General features: G+C 38.2%; 1 protein-coding gene across 3 annotated transcripts; it reads right to left on the bottom strand.

Annotated features, from left to right (window-relative positions):
- Positions 1–6: 6 nt before the first annotated feature.
- Positions 7–22,175, bottom strand: osbpl2b (oxysterol binding protein-like 2b). 3 transcript variants are annotated; one of them, XM_005939011.3, is made up of 14 exons: positions 22,037–22,175; positions 7,974–8,347; positions 5,552–5,678; positions 4,912–4,987; positions 4,355–4,489; positions 3,943–4,040; positions 3,668–3,850; positions 3,387–3,494; positions 2,715–2,804; positions 2,311–2,431; positions 1,765–1,890; positions 1,542–1,665; positions 1,022–1,112; positions 7–308 (listed from the first exon to the last, which is right to left on the bottom strand). In XM_005939011.3, the coding sequence occupies exons 2-14, from the start codon at positions 8,008–8,010 to the stop codon at positions 206–208; spliced, it is 1,419 nt and encodes a 472-aa protein (XP_005939073.1). In that variant the 5' UTR covers positions 8,011–8,347; positions 22,037–22,175; the 3' UTR covers positions 7–205. The 3 variants fall into 3 exon arrangements, with proteins under 3 accessions (XP_005939073.1, XP_005939075.1, XP_005939074.1); XM_005939013.3 differs by lacking the exon at positions 22,037–22,175 and adding an exon at positions 13,870–15,430; XM_005939012.3 differs by lacking the exon at positions 22,037–22,175 and adding an exon at positions 11,216–13,274.
- Positions 22,176–24,847: the final 2,672 nt, after the last annotated feature.

Raw genomic sequence — 24,847 nt, 5'->3', positions numbered from 1 at the left:
CCCCCCCAAAACAATCACTTTTACTGAAGACTCGGCAGTCAACAACGTTCAGCTTCTTTGTATGCATTTCCAATCTGAGTTGGTGTGCCTTGATGATGATTTGTATCATTTTATCTCCAGTTAATGACCGGGGGTGGGTGGGGGGGGAGGGTGTAACGGGAGGTTATGGATATGGTGGAGGAGGAGGAGAAAGGCAAGTAGGTTTTCAGTAGATATCGGGCAAGTCTTGGTAGTTCCTGTTGAAGTATCCACCAGTGTAGATCCAATCCTGGGAACCTGTGTATGGATTGGTGCCCATCTGGAACCACCTAAAAAAAAAAAAAATCAACACAGGTTACACTTCTGTAGGGATTTACTATGGCTTTGGTCTTAAGTGTGTTACCAGTTTCTAGATATAACTTTTATAATTAACCTCCAAGAAGTCTGTGTATTATTTTCCACCTGCATTTCCCTGTCAATCTGTAATCTTAACAGCTGTCCTTCCTTTCTGCGTCTTCAGCCTGCAGCTCTTTTAATCCATTATTCAGTTCAAAACGTTCTTCACAAACTTCAGTTTTCATACGGTATAAACAAATAAATCTCATCAATGATTAGTGAGCTTTAAATATACAGACTTCGCTTCACTGAATCCGTTTCCAGCCTTTGTAATAAAGTAAGCGGATGTTGGTAGCTTCAATTTTATTAAACAGAATGAGAGTGGAACACAAAATGTCCATTATGTAAATAATATTTTCTTAACACTTGCAGTAAAAGCTACATTCCATGTTGTGGCCATGGGTGAGGGTAGGAATGTAGATTAACCATTATGGTAACAGATTCTCCTTTAGGGCTCAGCTCTACTCTTAACAACTAACCAGAACAGTTTCTGCAGCACTGCAATCCCCCTGCTATTCTCATGTACACTGGACATCTAACAGCATCATGAAAACTTCATTACTTTTGGTATATTTTGAAGCTGTTGTAAAGGTTACCACAGAAAAATTTATTAAAGTGAATTCATGTGTTAGTGTGCGTTTCTCACCTAGTAGACCACTCCTCATCTCTCTTGGCTCTCTCTTTTCTGGCAGCTCTCTGTTTCTCCTCCAGTCTTTCCTTTTCTTTACTGGCCTCATCTTCACAAGAACAAAGAGTCGAAAGGTTTCAGATTGTAACAAAACATTACAAACAAAACAAACATGCTTATTTACCCCTTTAATTTCATTTGTTTCCATTTTTCTTTAGGCACCTGTGGAACTCACTCACTTTGGATTGGCACAATACCATCAACATCCAGCAGGTGGAAGCACTGACTTATTGCCAATCCTTTGCTTTGAGCAGCAGAAGTAAAACATTTGTAGTTTCTTTTCTTTATTGGTTCTGTTTTGTTTTTTGTTGTTGTTGTGTTTTGTTTTACTTTCACAGAGTGATCATTCTAAAAGTCGTCTTAAACGTCCACATAGTCATAGCATACTGGTTTTCTTTTTAAACAACAGTTCTGTCAAACAAGTTATTGAATGTCAGCCAGCGACGCATTCAAATTTGATCAGATAAAATCTAATTACCCATGTTGCTGTTCTCCATTGCTCTGATGTCAGGCCTGAAGCGACAGTCTGTGTGGGGCAGGATGGCCTCCATGCCGGGCTCCAGCTCATTCAGACACATCGCAAAGTTTGTGAAGTTGTACATCTGGGAAACAGAGAAAGAATAAAAGATGTCAAGAATGAGTGTGTTTGCGTGTGTGCGTTCTGGGCCACCAATTTGGATGTGTAACTTTATTTTTGATACCACAGAAGAGTGTGCTGGTCTAGAGTCTATCCTCCATAACAGAGTGCTTCCTGGTACAACAGACACAGTCTCTTGGACTTCGGGCATGTCATCTGCGTCATCGTTCTCAGCGCCCTCAAGTTCATCCTGTGAATGATACAACTCACTGTAACTACTGGACCAATTGATAGCATCAGCAGAGACTGAACGCTGCAGGCACAAACAGTTACCAGCGAGATCAAAGCTTCTGTCAGTATCTGTTTATTTCCAAACCTGCAGTTTGGAGCATTTGCACACAACTACAAACAAATAAGCAGACTAAAAGGGGAAGAGCTGAAAAACCTCTGCACTGATCTACACAAGCTTGTTAGTTTACCTAGATACGACCACACAGATTGCTGTGGACAATAACAGGAAATCAAGACAGAAGAAGAAAAGGAAATATGACTTAGATGAATTTATTTATTTTTTAAAAGAAAGAAAGAAAGCCCACAGACTGGCACTACACTGTTGTTTTTTTATGATTTCTTATTGCAGATGTAAAATATTAGTTGCACAGGTTCTTACATTTTTCTGCTTTTTGTTGTCTCCTTTCTTCTCAGACTTCTTGTGTGCTTCATAGGCCTGAGGGTCGACACTCCACATGCATTCAGTCCATTTCCCATAGATGACAGCAAGCTTCTTTTTACTGGATAGAAACGGAAGATGAAAACGACAGTAAGAAGATGTGGCAGGAAAAGGAGCAAAAAGGGCAAGACACAAAAAGTTGGAGATGCAAGTGGAGAGAAGAAATTGTTAGAAAAGACAAAAAAAAAGGTATGTAAAAAAGAAAATGGTCAATAATAGGAGAAGAAAAGTACAATGGAAAATGAGATTGAAAATAATGAAAATGCATTAGCATGTCTTTTTAAACGTTTGAAGACAGAAAGATTCACAATGTAGATGACAAACCAGTTAGAGTAAACACAAACCTCTTGTCTTGGATGTATCCCTCCACTTTGTGTAGCTCTTTGCCAAACATCCCACAGGGCTTGAAATTCAACACACATTTGTCTCCAGTGCTGCAGGAAAAATGAGACAAGAGCCAATTAACATCTCTTCACTGGCAGAGCTCATTATAGTGAATTAAACAGACAAAGCAACATTATTTGACATTATAAAGTGGTGGATTTATCATGCAATTATACGTTCATATAAATCACTTTGCATGGCTATTTGTATAAAAGAGGTTCACGTTCAAACCCTGCTGTTTTGACAACAGTTAGTCAGTGCAAGTAAGGTCTGGCTGATTCACAGTTACTAGCATGAATCTGTGCAACTGTGTGAATAAGACACAGCACGCTTAGCAATAAGGACAATAAAAGCTTTGCACTGCTTTCCTAGAAAAATAAATGTTGAAGGAGACGTTGTTTGCCTGTGAAGCCACATAGAGCATAAGCAGGCTGGTGTCTAGTATTAGACGAAACAAGGAAGGTGCACGGCAGGAATGGAGAACTGTGGGTAAACATTTGTTAGCCTTACAGTGTTTCATCTGAACTTGACTGCAGTCATTTCCTCACTCTAGTTATAGGGAAGCATTGTGATCAATACAGGTTAAACACTTCTTAGTATCTAGTTCTATCATGCAAGCATCATTTAAATACCTGTGGTTGACTATTTCTACTGTGCCATACTGTTCTATCCACAGTTTTCCCAGTATGACATTGTGTACACAGCAGTTAGGGTTGCTCCATGTGTATGCCTCCCTGTGCCTAGATGAAAATTGCAGGGGGGGAAAAAAAAGAAAAAAAAAGGGGAAAAAAAAAAAGAAAGAAGAAAGTTTAAAAAGAAAAAGGGAAAAAAAAAAGACAACACAATGAGAACTCAGTTTTAGATTAAAATAAATGAATAAATAATTTAAACGCAAAGATTTTAAGTGACCAACTTGAGTAGCTCTAGTGTGATAGTCCCTTTAGGCTCTGCCTCAACGCTCTTGCCCCAGAATTTAAGTTTAGGGTAGATGGAGCCGTGGAACACGAAATCCCCAGCCAGGCTCTCTGCATGAAATGCACTCACTGGAGGATGATGGGATACCTGCTCAGACACTATTCGGAAATCCTGGTCCTCTCTGCAAGAAGCAGGGGTGAAAAGAGAGACTGAAAGCTAACTGGTAAAACAAAGTGACCTCACAAAAAACGAGAAAAAAAAAAGCAAGTGTACCTGATAAGTTCATAGGTCTCTCCCAGCAAAGGATTAAAGGGCTTTCCAGTTCTGTCCCACTGCGACGCAACTGCTGACACAGCAAAAGCAGCTACTGCCTAAACAGAAACAATTACAGACCAAGTTAGCATGCGCGTATGTGTCCAAGTCATCTCTTCAGTATGTCTGTTAGTGTTTTGTTTTTTCCTTCTCCCCATACTATGTCCAGATTATTTGCATTTCATTTATGATATTCGATTGGATAATTTTTTTGGTGGCTCTACTGCAACCATTCAAAGCAATGGACAAGAGAGGTGAAGACAGAGTGTCATTGTGGGGAGCTAGGGTGGAGTGGGTGGAGAAGAGTGTCAGGGGTGATAGCAGAGAAACATGGTAGATGACACAGGACGTGTGTGTCCACGTCTCTCCCTACCTGCATGCGCTCTATGGAGTCGGACATTGAGGAGGTTCTGTTGATGAGGTAAGTGTGTTCCATATATTCCGTGATTCTCTGCAGGAAGCTCAGCGGCTCGTTGAAGGCAATGGGCATCGTGATCTTGGACAGTTCCTGTTTAACATTAAGATAAAAGCTGAATATACTCTATTATATCACAAAAACTGTAATTGTGTCAGCAGCCAAAGCACTAAACACTAGTTAAACCACAGGTTAACTAGAATAACTCCTAAAATACAACATGACTAAACACAGTAGTGCATATAAAGGGGGGAAAAAATGGAAAGAAATTACAGTAAACTATAATGGGAAAAAAAGCTACCTAACATATTACCCTTTATACTATTGAACTCTAAAACGTTTTTCAAATTGTGGTTTTAGCAAGTAATTTTATGTAATATATTTTTCTTGTTTCAGTTTATCTGTGTGCAAATTAAAAACTGTAAATACTGCCCAATATGACTATGAAAACCTCTATGAAAGCCTTTCACGTACAGAAGAGAAGCTCTTAAATCTGATAACCAGCTTTCCCTTACCAGTCCAATACATTTTTTCAGGATACTCCACACACTGATATTGTTTCTGGAAAACATGGGTGCAGGGAGAGATGTCCTGAAATGGAGAAGAAAAGAAATATCCAAGGTTGCAGATAAGAGATAGTGCGTTCAGGTTTGTTATCAGGGCAGAAGATAAAGAAATTCTGCACGAAGATAAGAACAAGTAAGTGCAAAGCCAATTCATCTCACCTCTGTTCACAGGAACTAAACCCAGTCACCTAACCATCCTAAAATTCCTACTTGGTAATTTTCCACTGACATCTTAAAATTTATAAAAGGAAATTAACTCAAGTAAACACACCACACCTTCACATATAGGTCACCCAAGTCAGCCCCCCACTGTGAACAACAACAACAACAACAACAAAACTCCCCCCCTTTTTTCCCCCCTCATTATTTTTAAGCTTAAAAATACGTCACCTTTAAACTGCTGCACCCAAAAAATTGCAGCATTGTGTGCCTTTCTGTGTATGCGTTTTGTATGAAACTGAGCCATTACAAATTGTGACCCTGCCCAAAAATGTTCCACTTAACTCAATTGTTTTTGACCAAGAGAGTACTTCTCCACAAACAAGTACACACACAGCAGATGGAATGTGGGTGAGGAATGCAGGAGTACCTGTGTTTCTTGATGCCATTTTCTTGTGGGACTGATCCATTGTTCTTCTGGCTGCTGCTGCCAATCCCTTGTGCATCTTTGAAACTGGCCTCCGACAGCCCCTCGCACGACTCGTCCGATTCCAGGCCTGCGGAAGAAAAAGAAATGTGGCATTCAAAGAAAACTGACGTCACAGATATCCGCACCATGTCAACTTCTTTACACTTGTTGTAAACTAAGAAACCTGGGACAACAACAGTAAACTTGTTTATGAGGTAATAACAATCTACGTCTCAATTCAAACCTTTCACATAAGGAAGCCTGGCCACGACAACATAGGGCCACATTTAACACAAATACCTTTCGGCATCATTGCTCAACATGGAGGAGAGCATATTATAAGGAGTCATATTCGCCATCATAATCTCAAAAAAAGGACAGATTGTGAATATCTTGCATCTCGTCAGTGGATTTAACAAAAAGGCAGATGTTCATGGCGTGGGAATGAGAATGGGCTGGAATAATCTGCAGCGTAGTACTGTAGGATGGAGTTGTGGGCAATTAAAGGTGGTGCATTAACAAAAGCTTAAAAACACTAATGACTATCATTACTCAGAAAACACGCCTAATCAGGTGTCAGGTACAAAGGTGCATTGTTCGTATCATCACATAAGTCACAACAAGATATTTTATTTTAGTACTGAGACACCCTGCGACAGACTGGCGACCTGTCCAGGGTGTACCCCGCCTCTCGCCCTATGACAGCTGGGATAGGCTCCAGCGCCCCCGCGACCCTGAAAAGGATAAGCGGAAGCGAATGGATGGATACTGAGACGTCGCAAGTTCCACTTCCTGAGAAACAAAATGTATTGCACAGTATGAAACTGACTCATTAAATGCAGGATGTGCAACACAAAATTATTTGCCACACATTAGTGTTGACCCATAGCCAGGGTTGTGGAACTTTAAATATTTGATAATCTCTTTTCATGTATTATATAAGCTGCACTTCAACAATGTCTTTCAAGCTTCTGTAGGTGTTATGAAGGTGTGCCCCGGGCAAATCATCAAGCACATTAGTAATATTTTTAAAATAAATAGTTACAACAAAATATTTGAGGGTAAATTAAGAAGAGAAAAAGATGCTAAAGCCAAGCCAGATGATACCTGATGCTACCACATAAATAATAGATCACCGCTGTTCTGCATCTGTCTCAAATTACTAAGATGATCATAACAATGGCACAAAGACAGGTGCAGGCACACACACAGCCCTTTTATTTATACCTGAATGGAAATGACTTGCTAAAGTGACGACAGCCATATAGCAATGGCTCTACGTCAACATGGGGTAATCAAACAACAAAACAGTGATTCTAATATTTATTAACAGAGAACACCACCCTGCCTGCCCTCTTATTATCCTTGCACAGAACGAGCTGTTAAATAAGTGGCTGCACTGCTAATTTATCTACAACAATAAAGTGTTTGCATGCCTTTATTTCTCAGAGTTAATATTATAATCATATTTCAGCATTCAATGCTGAACCTACACATGCTGACTTCATTAATCCTGAGATTTTATATTGTTTTGATGTCTTCTAAACTTGAGGTAGATCTGCCTAGAGTAAACAGTTCAAAGTTCATCTCTCCTGAGTTTCCAGGTATCTGCTTCCAAGAATGCTTGCTCACAAACCCCAGGCGAGTCACCATGGCTGTACTTTGTAATTATAAATGGGTACTGCTTGATATCAGACCTTCACCTGGACTGTAACATTAGGCTGCACGAAATCCTGAGAGTGCTGACTTCAAGGACTATTAACTGCTGCTCACAAAAAAAAAAAAAAAAAAGTGAAAATACTTTTAAAAAGAGTGAAGTCTAGCTGGCTTCCTCAAATATGCTGATTTGGGGTAGTCACCACTATCCCACTGACACCAACTTTGGCGGTTTCTACCAGATGAAATTTCTTTGTGAATATAATACAGACACACAAGTATGAACCACACACCCTCCAGGTTGTTGTTGATATCACTAATCATAGTCGTAAGACAGCCAACCTCTGAATTATTCAACTAATCATCAGACGAAGGCAGGTTAAGTTCCACTGGACAGCATTGTGCTTCGACAACAAAAACAGACCATCTAATTAGGAGTGGCAGCCTCTTGCAGAAAAACCATGTAGCAATTTCCAGAGAAAGACTAAGACCTAAGAAAAATAACGATTACATATATACATCAGGTCTAATAAATACCAAAACGCTAAACAAAATATTTCTCTTCCTCTAAAAACCCTTTTTAAGTTTTTAAACTACCAAAGGAGAAGTGAGAACTACAAAATCACAATACAGTCCTGAAATACAGGAAGCATGCATGTTTCCCCTTTCTTAATAAAAGATAAACTAGAGGGAAACACGTCAATAAGTATGTACATTAAGCACCCACCTGTGACGGCATCGAAGAACTCATCGTCATTGCTCATCTTCTAGAGTCAAAGCTGACCAGTTGTTTAGGACAGATGTTGAACTTCTAGCACATGTTCCTTTTGGTGGCTGCTCTGAAAAGTTACTCTGGAAGGAGACCTGTCAATCTAGGTCTCGCTTGAGTGTCACCACAACAACAGAGCAATGTTTGTCTGATATCGAGACAATGTCCCAAATACAGCTTCACACAGATTTTCAGTAGATGGTCTGTCCTCAGAGGAATGACACCAGCAGATGTCAATTTGAGCAAATCAGCTGCTTAGTTAGCAGACAAACAACGGATGCACTTCCAGTCTTCAATTTATGTGGCTCTTTTGACCAAGGCAAATGAATAATCTGTAGAAAGAAAAAAAGAAGAAACAAATATATTACTAACAATCAATATAAAAAGGTTATAACTAGTGTTTACTTGCCATGTTTGTTCCCTCCACTTTTTTTTTTTTAAGTCAAAAGTGGAAAAATAAAGTCAACACATTAAAGTTCAGACCTCCAAAAATGTGTTATTTTTTGTTTGTTTTTTCTTAAAATGGGTATAATCCTTTATTCTCATTTAATTAATTGTAAATGCCTTTATACAACAACCAACTTGCACAAAACCCCCCAAAACAAAGTCGAAACATTTTTGAAACCAAATTGCTTGCACAAATTTTATACAAATTTTATGTATAAAGGCCTTAAGGGTGTAAACATACTGCTGGGATCATAATGTTCTTAGGTTGCAATAATCCTGCAATTTAAGGTAATTTATAACTGAAATTGCCGTAGCCTCCACTCCCTCCAAGGGATTTCTACTTTCTTTGGAGTTGAAACAATTTGGGAGAATATAAACCATCATATGCTTTGTCTTCAAACACATTCACACAAGCCCTAGAGCAACAATTCAATGGCAAATCAGAGACCTTTGTGAGCTACAGAAAGCTGCACACAATGTCATTGCATCCTTCATGCTCTGAGTACTAATGTACTAAGAATAATCAAAATTTTAACACATTTTCTTCCATTTCTGGAATGATAACCTTCAAAAATAAAAACAACATGCAGAGAAAATTGCATTAAGTGGACCATCTTGATGCTCTTTACAGTAGATCTAACCATCTGTTCCATCCGCTCAAAGTCTGCTTGTTCTGTCACAGTCACAATTTTGTCTATCATGGCTTGTTGCGTGAAAACAGAGATGTTTCTAGTTCAGTAGTTACGCAATTGGGACACCACTGTCACAGGCATTCTGAGTCTTTGTTACCCTCTGCTTGGTACATTAGCTTCACCCAGTTTAAAAGCAAGACCCAGAATAACTTGTAACTCCCCAGGTCAAAATTACCAGCCCAGAGTTTTGAGAGTTTCAAAACACATTTTAACATGGACTTAAACTTTCAAGGAAGTAAAAGGAGTTGTTTAATTAGTAACTTAACCTTCAAGAAATACAATTCGTAATAAACTGAAACTCCAGTTTATTCATCACACAGAACAAAAAAAGTAATGCCAACGGGTCAATGAGTGTGTCAATTAATTAGCAAAAACCCGAGCTGCACTTAAAAAGGAATTTGTTCACTGTGCCGACCATATTTAAAAACTATTTAAGATGTAAAAACCTCACACAATATGTAAAAAGATTTTTGTTACCATTACACAGAATATTTTCATCTGGACACTTTAAAAAAAAAATAAATAAAAAAATAAAATAAAAATCAGCTTAGTTTTACAACCACTACTACCATGTGCCTGTTCTTACCATTATTATAAGATAGCATACATCATTTTATTATGACACACCCCACATGTCAAATGTTGACTGACACACACACACAGCTCAGGAATAGGTATCACCAATGGCTCTAAACATTAGAACTAGAATACCAGACAGCTATATGAAAATTAAATTGGCCCCTTTGATTTATAAGGATGATAGAAGAATGAGGCCATATGTGAAACGCATGTGTGTTAACAACAATATGACAGATGTAATCTAGATGGCACCCTCCATTAGCAGGGTTACACATATATGCAATATTTACTTACAACTATTACTAAAATTATATGCAATCTTAATATTTACACACCCAAAGCTAGCCAAATACTAATAAATACCAATAAATACACCTAAAGAGTAAAACTAAACTCTATTATTATAGCCAGTACTTGCTTATTGGGAATGTTGCACAATTAATATAGAATAGAATTCAACTTTATTGTCATTGCACATGTCACAAGTACAAGGCAACAAAATGCTCACATAATATTAATATTGTATGAGCAAGACACACATCCTGAGGGAAGGGGAACAGGCAAAGGTGAATTTGTGTAAGACATACACATCTCATTCCACTGTATTCTGTGCGTTTTTTGTTTTTATTTTTATTTAATCCATTTTCCAATAAATTACACTGACACTTTTATCTACTACTGCCACAGAAAAATAACTTTTGTAGATGCCTATTGTAGGACAAACAGTCCCATGCTAGAAGAATATTTGATAATGAAGGCATGGCCATCACTATTAGCAGGGGTCCCCAACTCCAGGCCTCGGGGCCGGTGTCCTGCAGGTTTTAGATGTGTCCTTGATCCAACACAGCTGATTTAAATGGCTAAATACCTCCTCAACATTCTTGAAGTTCTCCAGAGGCCTGGTAATGAACTAATCATTTGATTCAGGTGTGTTGACCCAGGGTGAATCTAAAACCTGCAGGACACGCCTGAGGCTGGAGTTGACCCCTATAATGGAAAACTCATTCTTATGGTCATAACTCCACTGATCAAGTGTTGCACCATTTAACAGCTTTTAAAATTAGCAAAGTGCCATTTGCATTTACAATTTTCTGATTTATTTTAACAGCAGTATTTCCATCAGGAGTCAAACCAAATTACCAAATGTTATCCACTGTGTTTACAGCAGCCTTTGTGAAGCATAATAATAAAATTGTTTCAGATGAACCTATTTTGGGATATGCAAAAAAAAAAGTTGATACCTACAGGTTACACTTAAGAAAAAAAAAAAAAAAAAGCATCTCTAAACACAAAAAAATGAATATTAATTACATTAATATAATTATATATTAAACAGTAAACCTAAATTCCTTTCTACCCACTTGCTGCTTAGTGGGATCCTCCTGCAAGTAATATTAACATGAGAGCACAGATTAATGTCTAAATAATACAGTAATGCAGTGTGACAGACCTGATCTCCAGAATTATAAAATCTTTACATACCTGAAGCGTAAAGAAAATCCTAAAAGAAATATCCAGTCTCATACAGCTGACTGATTTAGAAGATAAAAATACCAAATTCAGTCTTGTTCCCACTCTCCTGGCCTATTTCTACACAGTGGATGGGTTTTGCCTTTGCCAGAGAAAGGAAACGCCTTCAGCACACACATGAACTTTGGCCTCTGCGTCCACAATTGATAAGGTGGACAGAATGGATGATAAACTATTATTCAAATATTCCACCAGTTAACTCAGTGTCCAACTCAGCATTTTTCTAACTTGTGAAAGGCTGGCTTAAATAAGATCTAGATTTTTTTAAATTAATAAATAAAAATCTCTCTCATTTTCCTATATTCAGTATTAGAAAAGATTTATGCCAACATTTTTTAAAAACAACAAACAAAGAAAAAGAAATTCCACTATAAAAGGGAGTTTACTGTATCAGCTGATCATATCAGTCAGGAGATCTACAGGACAAACGTGATATTTCCTGTGGCCTCGCAAATCACATAAACTAGGGAACTCCCAAACCTTTAAATGGTTCTGCAGGACATTTTGGAATCCCAACCGGAGGAAATCTGACTAATGCACTTGTCTACCAGGGTTTGTGTCGAAAATATGATGGAAGAAAACACCACCTTCTCTAACTCACTTCTTAAAGATTGAGTCGTGGTATGATAATCCGTATTCATATTTCAGTGCATTCATAGTCAGTGGTCTGTGGAAGCTATGGGAACATAATGTTACAGCAGATTCTGAACAAAGCTGTCAGTTAAAAGGCATGTCGCACATTGTCTTCACATCACCAAATGAATACCCCCCAAATACCTGACCACTGAACCTTATATATAGCTATAGTATACAGCAACAGAATGACAGACAAAACACGTTTTCCCAACCTTAACATCCATGCACAAAGCAAACATGACTGAAAATAAAATTTGCGTATGACATTAAATGTTTTGTACAATAGACAGGCCACTTCACAGTTTGTAATTCAACAGTGCTACAATCTCTGTCACCAGAATCAATATCCTTCAGTGAAGCTTTCTAAAATAAGGCAATATCAGAAATGGATATCCATCACATTTTCCTAGCTCCACTAAGGCACACAGAGAAAACAGGAAGATGACGAGTGTGTGCTTTAGTGATGGAAACTATCATCAATAATAGAACTGCATTATTGACTTGATGAAATAAGCTGACCTAGTTCTCACTCAGAAAAGTCAAGACAACACTGACTCGAACTCTAAGCTCATTTCTCAAACTGCTCTTTGTTCACAACCCATTAAAAAGCAGACCCATTTTATAAGGTTGGTTAAACCTATTCAGAATATAAGAAAATTTCTTTTGATAGAGATACAGCACTTGAGACAAAGTATGACTACTGCACTCAGGCTGTAGCTGGTCTTTGTAAGATGTCCAACTAACACTACTTCTTAAAGCTGTTCTGAAGCACAGTTTCAGAGGCACATGACGACCTGAATAATTAGGTTTGTGTATTTGAAAAGTAGTAAACTGAGTGCAATACTTGGAAATTAAAGACTGTCTAATCTATTAATTCTATGTGCTCTAATGTATTCCATTAACAACACTGTTAATTTAATATTCTTTTATATTTTGTAGAACAAATATTTCCCCAGGATTCCTTCTCAGCATCAGCAACAACAGATGAAAGTAAAAATAAATTCTTCATAATCACTGACAAGCCACCGTTTTTATCTGCACACACTAAAACTTGAATTTCAGTTTAAATCCATGTTTAGAAGTTTTGTTTTGCTTTTTGATAGTCTTGCATTTTTAAAAGAACTTACTTTTCATTCCAGAATTGGGCAGATAAATTAAACAGATTCTAACACATACCCACAGACAGCGAGAGAAAAAGAGAGGTATCCGATTGGCTGCAGCAAGCTCTCAGATCATATCACTCGCTGTCTCACACGCCTTGTGAGCCATTACATAACCATGACAGACATGGCACCATATGAGCACCACAACCACTCTCCTCCGTACTTTGATAATAGCTCACCAAATGTAGCCACAAAAAAGGTCAGCAGATGGGGGAGAAAAAAAAAAAAAAAAAAAAAAATTACACAGAACAGAGAGATAAAGCTTTGGAACAGAGATAACTTTACCCCATTCCTCATTCATGTAACTCATTTCAAATACAGACCCACAGACTAAGCTTTCTGATTTAGTTCACTGTTGGTGTCCATTTTTCCAGAAATATCAGGAGAAAGTAAAATAAAACTGTTATGAAACTTTCTAAATCAATAATTAAATAAAGTTAGTTAATTACCTGCAAAATTAGATATAGCAGTACCCATATCAAAGCTTGAGCTAAACCTAAAATAAAACTTTATATCATGAACTAATCCATTTTTTTTTGGATAAAATGATTTATAAATACATAGTGACAGGACCAATAATATCTTCTCTTTTGAAGACAAAGACAGACATTTTAAAATATTACACAGGGTACGTGCACAGTTTATCCCTAGATTTTCTGATTTTGATAAAACATGAGACACTACTTAAACTAAAGCAATTGTTACAAGACAAGTGATTGTGTCAAATCGCACTCCGAGTCCTTCATTAATTACAGATTGTACAACATTTGGTGACAAATTTTACAATCATTTGAAATGCAAACCTACTGATGCCAAAATTCCATTCATAAGCCAAGTAATGTCTGTCTCTGCTGTCCACCGCAGACAAAAAACATCCAAAGCCAAAAGGCGCATAGAGAGAGAGTCAAGAGACTGGCAGAGGTAGAGCCAAGGTGAAAGAAAGTAAAGGACAAGGTTGCCATGCAACATACTGATACAGCATACACACACCTCTATATTTCTCTTTACACACACCTACCTCAACAGGGGACACACCTCTACAGACTGAAACACATACCACATACCAAGTCAGTTTCACATACAAACATGCCACTGATGGCAGAAACTGTATAGCAGACAACCAAAAAAGGCTAACGTTAGAGAAAGGTTGCACCTGAGGTAGTGCTGTACTTCTGGTGATATGGCACAATACTTTCTTTGCTGATTAAATAGAATTGGTAAGGTAAGCTTCCACCATTTGTCTAGTTGCTGAATCTGGGACTTTAAGAAAAACGAACGGTTTTCAGATACAAATATCTATAAAGGTAGGCCTGAAAATATTTGTTGCCTAGCTCCCACATTAACGTTATCATTTTATTATTTGCAGATAGAGGTACTTTACACTGTTCCCTTACTTCCAAATGGGTTGCCACAGCACATGGAACCGCATGTTTGATTTGGTACAAATTACCCTTCCTAAGGTTACTCTGCCATTTATCCAGACTTGGGACCAGCACTTTAAGTACAGTAACTTCTGTTTCCCTGGGACTAGATTTCTGTCCATCGGATATCTGCTAATAGTTATATGGCTAACATTCTCACTGGCCAGGTTAAAGTGTAGAATAACTGTTTAATACTTCAATGTGATGAAACGGGAGCCCCCACCCCTCACCCCAATTTTTCCTCATAGTGATTTATGTTGTTAGGATAGCCCACAAGGACAGCAAGTCCACACTGAAACTAAGAAAGCGTCTGCGCTTTGGTTCTGTTTGTGCATATATAGAGACAGGACTGGCAACTGTTCTATAACCCAAATGTGGCCCACTGTTAAGAGACCTGTTCTACCACAGCCAGAAGGGCTATCTAATGCAGGACTGTGTGAACTAAATGTTAGCTATTGTTGTTAATATTAGTTCCTCACATATAAGAATGATCAGTCCTGGACTTTTTCTTGTTACTAGTCTCTGTGACACAGAGGCTTATTTCTATGAACCTGTGGTCCAGGACAAAATTATACTCTGTGCTGATGTCATTTCATGTCACTTTGATAGTTCCCGGAACTTTTCGGTCAAATAATGCCAAATGCATATTATAAGGACACACGGATAACCCCTGCAATTCACTGTCATTCATCTGATACACTTTATATAGACATCTAAATACTCAGATGCCACACTGCTATTTATGTCATGTGATTAAGTTTTCCTAGCAAAGGCTCAAGGTTAAGATGAAGGAAATGGGTCTCATCTACCATTCTGAGAGAAGTAGGAAGGATGTGAATGTGGCCTGAGAGACAACAGTGGGAACAAGAATCACAGACAGGCCACTGTGTTAGAGGGAGTTCAACAGAGAGCAGCATTTTGCTGTGTGTGCTGTCTGTGCACTAATGAGTGCAGAAAGGGAAGGGGGGGGAGAAAAAAAAAAAAAAAAAAGAAGGGGGGTGGACAGAATCGCTATGGAGATCTGAGTGTTAATAGGCATTTGTGCTCTGTAGATGTAGCTGCAAGTAAACTAAAGCCAAAGCAGCAACCCAAGGAACTGAACTCAGAAAGCACTCAGCAAGTAGTGCACTACTGAAAAACAGCAAGTTACTCAGGAGGAATGAACCTAGCTTGGTCTTGTTGAACGTGGTGACCCCAACCACTCTGCCTGCTCATTCCTAACTTTCTCTTCATGGTTTTGTGCTGGACGTAGGACACATCAAGTCCTATAGAAATCTACTGGAAAATGTTTCTTTTTTTGCATCTAAACATTTTGCCATTAAGCTTATAGTCTCAGTCACTCATTTTGGGTCATATTGAATTTATATTTTGCTAGAAAACGGGTACAATGATTTATTGAAACAGGCGCAAATACACATGAACATATAGTGTAAGGCAACAAAAAAAGTGTTTGCACTATTCTAACAAAATTTATCATTCAACACAGCCTAAACTCTCGCACTGAAGCCTTTTTGTAATTTCTGTCAGTAGTCTCCAGGAACAGTTCTTTAGGCTTCTTGAAAAACATTCAAAGATCTCATTTGGCAAACAATGGGTGGATCAACTCAAAGGCCAGATGCATTTCCCAGGTCCTGTATCAGGTCTCTGCACACCATGCAGAGATATGCCAAGTTTTCAGCCAATAGCTCTTTGAGAATTAACTTGTAAAATTATATTTTTGCACCGACATCTGTCAAACTGTCATCTTTGAAATTTTTTGCACATTCAACTAAAGAAATGAGAGCAAATTATGCGTTTTTGCAACAAGCTGCTGGTAACAAAGCACTTAAAGTTACAATTCATAACATATACATTGTGAAGTCTTCTGCTATGTGTAGACATAACACAGAACAGCGAAGTATTTGGTTAATGGGGAGTTTAAGATTTCATTTATCCAAACTCACCATTATGTGCGTGGTCGCTATTTTTTCTAAGGTCCATATTGATTAACAATGAAAAGCCATCTCATCAGGGATTCAAACCTCTTACACCCCAAGTTTGAATCAGTAGTTTATGATGGTTCATGATGTTTTAGTTTCTTATCTTTTCAGAAACATGTCTGTATACAGGAAAGGCTGTTACGTGATTGTCTTAAGCCCAAGCATCTTACAAAACACAAATGTTTGTACTGTAAGCCAGTACTAGACTGACGTAGAGCAAAAGTTATTTGAGCAAGAGTCTAACTGGGTGAAATGACCAAAATTAGTTCATTTTGTGTTCCGTGCTTCCTGTTTTCATCACAATCAGAATACTTTATTAATCCCGAAGGAAATTAGGGTTACAGCAGGCAGCACGCTAATGGCGCATGCGTACTTACAAAGGAACCTTCTGACCAACTTTAAAAAATAAATAAATAAAAAAATAAAATAAAATAAAAAATACATAACATGAGGTAAGAGGAGGAGGGGAAAAAAAAAAAAAAACTCCACTCAGACTGAGCTCCTAGTGGGAGAACAGTTTGATAATAGAAAAAACACCTCAGCACAAAAAGCACATGACTATCAATACACCATAGAAACACAAGACAAGCAACAGGGGCAGGTAAAGGGTAAGAGAGAGCCGGTGTAGACAGCGCATCCGGTCCTGCAGCATACCTGCGTCAAGCATCGAAGGCGTTTGGAAAGGGAGGGGGGATCAGTGTATGTGTGTGTCCGGAGTTCAGCTGAGACAGTGTCCTTCGCCCCGCCAGGCTAAGTAAACAGTCTTCCAGCCAACCCAGGTGGCCTTGCATGGAATGGGGGGGAACAGTCTAAACACAGTCGTTATGAGGGTGTTTTGTTCAGCTCCAGCCTTGAGGCCGCAGCTGGCGTCGAAGGGGTCTCCGCATGAAGTGATGATAGTTTTTACTTTAGTGCGAACAACTCATAAATTTCAAAGCTGTTCTAACAGTCCAACACTGGTCTCTCAATCTCCCCTTGGAGAGCCGTGAGCTTTCTATGACGTTATCCAAACTTAAGTTCCAAGCTCCAAAGAGCTGGCGAATGGAAGTAGAGCACAAGACCAACAGACGGTCTAACTGACAATCATTCACAAATTACTTTTTATTATAGTATACTGAAACTATGAAATCAAATTCAGTCTACTTCAATCACAAGACTAACCTCACGGAGTACATCCACTGACTGGAGCACTTCAGAAAAACTAAGTGCTAACATTAAAACCATTAATCCATTTACAGAGAGGAAATTGCAATAAACCACACCCAAACAGCCTCAAACGTACACTTTTACATCTGATGCAATAATAACTCAAATGTGTGACGAAAAGTAAACTCTCCTATGAGAATCAAGTACAAATCTTTTTTCCATGTTGGTCAGATATTTTTTGATCCTTTTGCATTTCCTCCTCTTTACTGTAATGTAAAACATGTTTACAGATTATTTAAATGATAGAGTGAAAAATCTTGCCGTATAATAACAAAAGCTCCCAGTGAAACTTCTGAAATACACTGAGGACTCATGTAACCTCTAGATTGCATAAGTCATTCAGCCTTAGAAGTGAGGAAGTAGGGGGTGAAAAAAAATGTCTCAAACAAGTACACAAAAACTGGAGTACATTTGCAAATGTAAAGAAATTAGCATACATATAACAGAGATACAGAGATGTAATTTGATGCTCTATGTATATGAGTTTATGTGACAACGAATTTAACGTCATGTTACGCTGTTACTTGGAAGTAATGGAACAAATTACTTAATGACCCATCAGAGAAAGTAACACTGCATTATTTTTAAGAAAAGTAATGAATAATATGCAATTTATTATTTTATTTAATTTCTTGCCCCACTCTTTTTTTTTTTTTTGTAACACCCCTAACACTGATGAGGTAAGTTTCTAAAGACTAAAGGTAGCTCCAAACAAATGTTTCATTGAATTTGTTGCACTTGAGATCTAAGCTCAATCATATGTGTAATCATGTGCGCTAGTCTATCCTGTCTGTTTGTCTTTCAAATATAAGGGAGGAGCTTGTTCTCTTTATTCTACTCCTGCTTGAAGTCAAGTAAACCCCAAAGGCATAAGATACTGTCTCATTCTGGGCAGGATGCTGAACGTATAGTTTCACACCCTCTCTCACACACACACACACACACACACAACACTACTGAACAGTGTGAGTCAGCGCATACCAGTGATACCTGCTAGGAAGAAGAACCTGCTAGGAGGAGTTTTACCTTCACAGTGTATGCAGAAACAAAGCCTGCTCAGCATCTTGCCTGGAAACTCCCTTGAATTGTCCACCCATTAACACAAACAATGGCACTCCTGAGTTTAGATAAAACATGTGCACAAAAGCATGTTTTGTGATCAGCATTGTTTGCACTTGAGTTGTTATTTGACAGGTTCAGGTGACTGGGTTTAAACTTTCTCTGCGTTCTGGCATTTAGGTAAAAAGGTATGTGGAGCCACATTTCCAATGGATTTTAGAGACAACCAGTCAATTTCACATTACCAGAATATACTTTAATTGCATTTTATAGGGCACCTACAGTTATAAATTACCAAAGGAAAAATATACCAGTCTTTTTTTGCTTCAGAGAAACTTCTGAAAGATCTTTAATTTACTTTTGAGGAAATCGTGCAGTTTCGTGTACATGATGCAACTGTACGAACGACAGAATATCACAATATAATGTGATACACAAACAACATCATCTATTTTTAACAATTAATTAGAAATTTAAAGAAAGAGACACAAAGCTGCACTAAAGATTTCATGGGTCTTCACCCATGCTCCACTTAAATAAATTGATTCAAATTTAGCTTAGCAGAAGCAACCTAGTATTTGCTAACAGACAAATCACACTGAAAACATACCTACACCAAGACTCCTCCCTGCTTTCCAAATACAACTACTGATTTTGCATTTGCTGACCGTCCCATTGCTGCAACAGTTAGGTTTCAACACTGCTGAAACCCAACTTTTGGGACATGGCTTGCAACATCTTCTTCCTGTTCACTTAAATTTAGCCACAGAACTCAACTACAAGAGCATTAGGCAGGCTAATCTCCACCAGAGCCATTGCCCTATTTTGCTCATTTAAAAAGATCCACCAAAATCCAATGGGTCTTTCCTCTGCCCACGTACCACCGCTCCATCAAGCTTCATGAAGGTCAGGCTAATAATCGTTTGTACAATCCTGCTGAAAGACAAATTGTACTCATACAAACTTTTTCTAATGTGAGGCAGAAAAAAAAATACAAAAGCAAAACATAAACAAAACACAGATATTCCACAACTGAACGCTCATAAGCATTTATTCCATGAACACCTTAATTAGGCAATTGCTGTTTCAACAAGGACAACTGCTCATCTAGCTCTCAAGTGGAACTACATTACTCTAAGGTCTCTAAGGTTACTTTACTAGCACAGGCTTACCTGTGCTAGTAAACTTACTTACTAGCACAGTGTAAAGCTCCCCTTTCAAATGGAATCTATTGCCATAGACACCATGGTGAGGGTAATTAAGGTACCTTAGGGAGGAAAACCCATAACTAAATGACAACAACTGCAATTCCAGAGAGGACAGACTAGTATGTCATGTAAAGATAAAAACAAAATGTGTCTACCTTCATACTCCTGTGGATAAAGCAACAATTTTTTTTTTTAAAAAGGGAAGTTCACTTTAATCCTAACCATACAAAAGATGATTAGCAACAATAAAACAGCTACTACGTGAAGTACATAACACAGAGCATCCTTTCAGTGCAATGTTCTGCTGGGAAAGTTTCCATGCCAGCTTTTATACTTTGACAAATAAAACCCATAATTAAACTGACCCCCATGGAGCAGCACTCACTCTCCAGGCAGGACAATGCATGCTGTAACACCACAAAACCTGTCAAGGAATGGTTCAAGGTACATGAAAAATATTCTAAAGTGTTGGCTGGGCCTCCAAAGTCCCAAGATCAACATATAGCAACTATGGGAGTCCAAAAAACATAATCCACAGGATCCAAAAGATCCACCCCCACTGTACCATCATGCAAAAAAAACAAAACAAAACAACAACAAACAAACAAAAACACAAAAAAAACACCACCACCACCAAAAACAAAACCTCTCATTTTTTTTTAACAAACTCTTAAAAAGTTTAAGACATGACATGACATGCTGACATGACATGCTGGTCAGTCACAGGAGCTCGTTCAGTGAGAGACTGAGATTACCGAAAAGCACCACTGAACGACACAGGAAATCTTTCCTGCCTGTGGCCATCTCCCTGTACAACGCATCCACTTAACACACTGTCTACTGCTACAACTACACACGTTTCTTTTCCAGCTATTTATTTATGAGTGACTTATGTATGTATGTATATATATATGTATATATTGTACTATTCTTAGTTAGCGTATTGTCTGTCTTGTCTTAATGTTGATTTATAATGGAGCACTGTAACAAAAAATAATTTCCCCCAGGGATCAATAAAGTATTCTGATTCTGATTCTGAAAAAGGGGAACTTTTTGTTCATCATCTGCTTAGATGATGTTATTTTGGTTCAACGTTTTCAGTTCAACTTTATCAAATTGTGGTAGTCAAAACATTTGTGAATTGCCTCACAGTTATTACTGACATATCTACAAAAGATCGATATCAAATGAACAAACAATGCTAAGCAGATTGACCGTCAGTAACACAGTATCACTTCCTTACATTAAGTTCCTTAGTGACAGTGGAAACATGCAGTAGTACTACTATGAATGCCACTGAGCAATATGTCTGTCAGGGAGAGTAGACAAACAGATGACTGTGTCAGAGCAAACCTTGTGTCAATGACCTAAAGTACACCAGCTTTAAACGACAAACCTTTGTTTAATCTCTTGCGAGTCAGATGCGGATGTAATCGGGAAGAAGTCAGTTTGGCGGGGAGACATTACCAATGTTTGCTGAGGCAGTGAAACGTGATAGGAAATGACTTTAATCTGCACCTTTACATAAACTGCTGCAGGTGAAGAAAATGTGACGGTTTTAATCCGAATAGATGTTTTCCTCTGAAGGACTCCCTCACACTCAACCATCAAGAGCTTTTTACCAGCAGCTTTTTACCAGCACACGGAACTTAATCGTTCTGCTTGCACTGACAATACATTAAAAATACCCAAATAATAATTATATTCTAAATCAATTACCAATTAAACCTTCACTGACAACTTGAAAAACACCCAGCTCTGACAACCCATCTAATAAATGCTACTGTAAACTCTATGCTTGCTAACATAATAGCATACACTTTAACTTGCCAAATTTAACATGTGACGAACTATACAATATTCCTAAATGAGAACAATGTTTTTAAATCATTGTTCCCACACAACAAACTGACAGTGCCGAGGCTGGCCGGAGCTTTTTGACAGCTAGCGCTTTACCATTAGCGGGCGGGCTAAAGAAAAATAAGGTTGCTAACTAGCATGGTTAGCCACCTTTTTGAATAGAGAGGGCAAAGCAAAATTTAGGGAACTGAAAAGAAAACATAAGACCATAGAAAGACCAACGGAATATCTGTCATCGTACCTGAGTGGCGTGAGCAGGCTGAATGTATCTGCAAGTCCAGAAAGATGAACAAGAATTTACTGTGTAGCCTCAGCTTGACACAGCAGCGGAAGTAGCTGGCAAATGGGGGCGTCGTTAGATAGACGACAGACACAGTCTGCAGCCAATGAGATGTAATCCAGGAAACGTTTAACCAATGACAATGCGCACTAAAGAGCAGATTTTTAAAAAACATGCACCCTTTTCCTTTTAAAAAAAAAATAAAGCTGAGCATCTGCAGCTTATTCTCCATTATTATAAATTACAGAGCATAAGTCTAAATCGAGAATATGTCTAAATCAACACACACACAGACACACATATGTTCCGTTCCAAACAGTGTGTGTCTGTGTGTGTGTGCATGCGTGTGTGTGTAAAAACCACACCTCAGAAGTCTGAGATATAAGAAATATATCAGATATATATAAGAAATACTGTCTAACATCTCTAGTATCATTACCATGAATAACACATTGAGAATAGCTGGAATTAAAAGGCCCCTTCATGGTGGTTCGTGGATGTTTTGTGATAAGAGACAGTGTTGATGCTCAAAATGAGGACATATTCAACTTGCATTCTGATACCCTAATCAGCCAGCGATTTTTAATGTTTTGATTATAATTCTATTTCTGAAAACATCTGAGGTTTCTCTACCAAAGGTCAGGTTTGCACAGCTGCTTACTAACACTGTGTTCCACAGCTGCTTTAGCAGTACAGGGTTTTCAATATCTGATGTTCATTTCACGTCTATATGGCTTCAACTTAGTCAGAGATTGTATCAACTGTCATCAGTAATACAGCTTATCTATTTGATATAGCAGGCAGCCTGCTTAGAGGAGAACTGGGGCATGAGCAATAACGAGGCACATGATAAAACATTTACAATTTAGTACCCATGTTGGCTTGTATTTGAATGTCTGATAAAGCTTTTACAATATCCTCTCATAACATTTACTGAAGGCTCACAGGTCATAGGCACACATTGTTTCACAGATGACACAAAACCAGGCCAGGCACTAATGATGCACTGTTGCATCAAGAGTATTTCTAAAAGAACTCTGTAGTGCCATTATATCTTAATGTTGGATGGAGAAAAGTTTAATTGTCAGTAGTAATTTGTTCTTTCGGAACAAACAATCAGTGTGTTTCTTTTCCCAGAGTTGCATAATGATGGTGTGATGAGAAGAAAAGAGGGGGGAGGGGGGCAGAGAATAGGATGAGAGACTGCAGGAGATGAGGAGGAGGGGAAGAGGCAGAGAGAACAGTGGACTAGAAGGAGAAAATGGTTTCTATTCAGGCACACAGCGGGACAAAGAGTTCAGCTTGTGCACAACCGCATGCAGATACAGCTGCTCACCCCTCTATGTATAATTCACAAAAAAAAAACCCATTATCAAAGCATTATGTTGAGCCTAAAGAAGCTACATGACTGTAATTTTAATACTTAAGATATCTGAAAAGAACAAACCAGAAAAAGAACGCTTTAATTTGCATCACACAGAAAAAGCAGCTGGTTTTAACATTTGACTTTATCTGCTTCACAGCATTAATGATTTGAATAGTTTGCTTCCTGTTTGCTGCGATGAATTGCCTCTAAATTCACCTGTGGTCAAGCAAACGCTTTGATCTTTATCATACAATTATTCAAACAGTTTTGTTTTTCTTCCTGGTGTACTCGCCAAGTTTCCCTACTCACCACTAGATGGAGGTAAAAGATAAAGTTTTTCCCTGAGTTGTTCACTCGTCAATAGCCAACAGAAACCAAACCTTTGAAACTAATTGTACAGAGTACTGTGAATAGGGCTTAAGTCCTTACTACATATTTTGCTTTCAAGAAGCCAGAGTTTAGATTATTTTTTCAAGTGGCCCTTAGCAGTCACTCTCCAGGCTTTCTGAAAGTCCTTCAAAGATTTTCTTTGGACATTGGCTGCTTTTTCACACATTTTCAGTCCAGTCCTAGTGCCTGATCCTTTTTAGAGGATTTTTCTTTATTTTCACCCACTTAATACTGACCAATTCAGCAATAAAAAGCGCCTCCAAGGATGGATCAGCCTTGCGTCTATAGACAGCTTAGCAAAAGTAAGTTTAAATTGTATCTTTCAGCACTTTGTTAATAGCAGCTAAAAGTTACCAGTTTGAACGGCATAAAATATAGTTGCTGTGGACAAAAGAAGGACAAAGGAAAAAGTTTAAAGCTTAAAGAAAACTATCTACAGCAGATGAACAGTATCTACAAGTCATGTCCTCGAGAAATTGGGGGGGAAAAAATCCAACAAAGACCTGAGACAAAATTTGTGAGGTGCCTCTGGCCTTTCAGCTGATTTATCTATTATTTACCAAACCCTCATCAGAAACTGTCTCAGTGCGAGAGTAGACATCAACATTGTTGAAGCACTGTGGGAGTGACAGAGAAAGAAACGACAGGCAGAACTTGGAACGCCCTTCAAGCCTGGAGAACTGTTCCTGAAGGCTGCTTCAGGAAATTATGAGAAAGCTTGTTCGAGAGAGAGAATTAAGGTGGTCATACCAAATATAGACTGGTTAGAAATGCACAAACTCCTTTTGTTCGCATGTATAGTGTTTTTCTGTGTATTGTTATACCTGTTTCAATCCTCGTCCCAATAGAAATAGAAAGAAATAGAAATAAAAAAGACATTTACTCAGTACTGTGTATGTTCTCCTTGTGCTGATTTGCAGAAAAATATCATTCATGAAATAACATCCCTTTATGATTATGGAAACTGAGTGTTTTGGACAAAGTGATTCCAGCAATAAGGGAATTTTGATCCTCTT

Source organism: Haplochromis burtoni, unplaced genomic scaffold, assembly GCF_018398535.1.
Source record: "Haplochromis burtoni strain Fernald_Lab_line unplaced genomic scaffold, NCSU_Asbu1 Contig_60, whole genome shotgun sequence".
NCBI classification, from domain to species: Eukaryota; Metazoa; Chordata; class Actinopteri; order Cichliformes; family Cichlidae; genus Haplochromis; species Haplochromis burtoni.
The sequence above is the reverse complement of the archived record's forward strand: the minus strand, read 5'-3'. Positions and strand labels throughout refer to the sequence as shown.

Excerpts from the sequence above, each read along its gene's own strand:
- osbpl2b (XM_005939011.3), bottom strand. The coding sequence starts at position 8,010 with ATGAGCAATGACGATGAGTTCTTCGATGCCGTCACAG. Across the intron at positions 4,490-4,911 it reads TGAAAAAATGTATTGGACTG|GAACTGTCCAAGATCACGAT; the intron begins GTAAGGGAAAGC and ends AATGTTAAACAG. Across the intron at positions 3,851-3,942 it reads GAGACCTATGAACTTATCAG|AGAGGACCAGGATTTCCGAA; the intron begins GTACACTTGCTT and ends TGCTTCTTGCAG.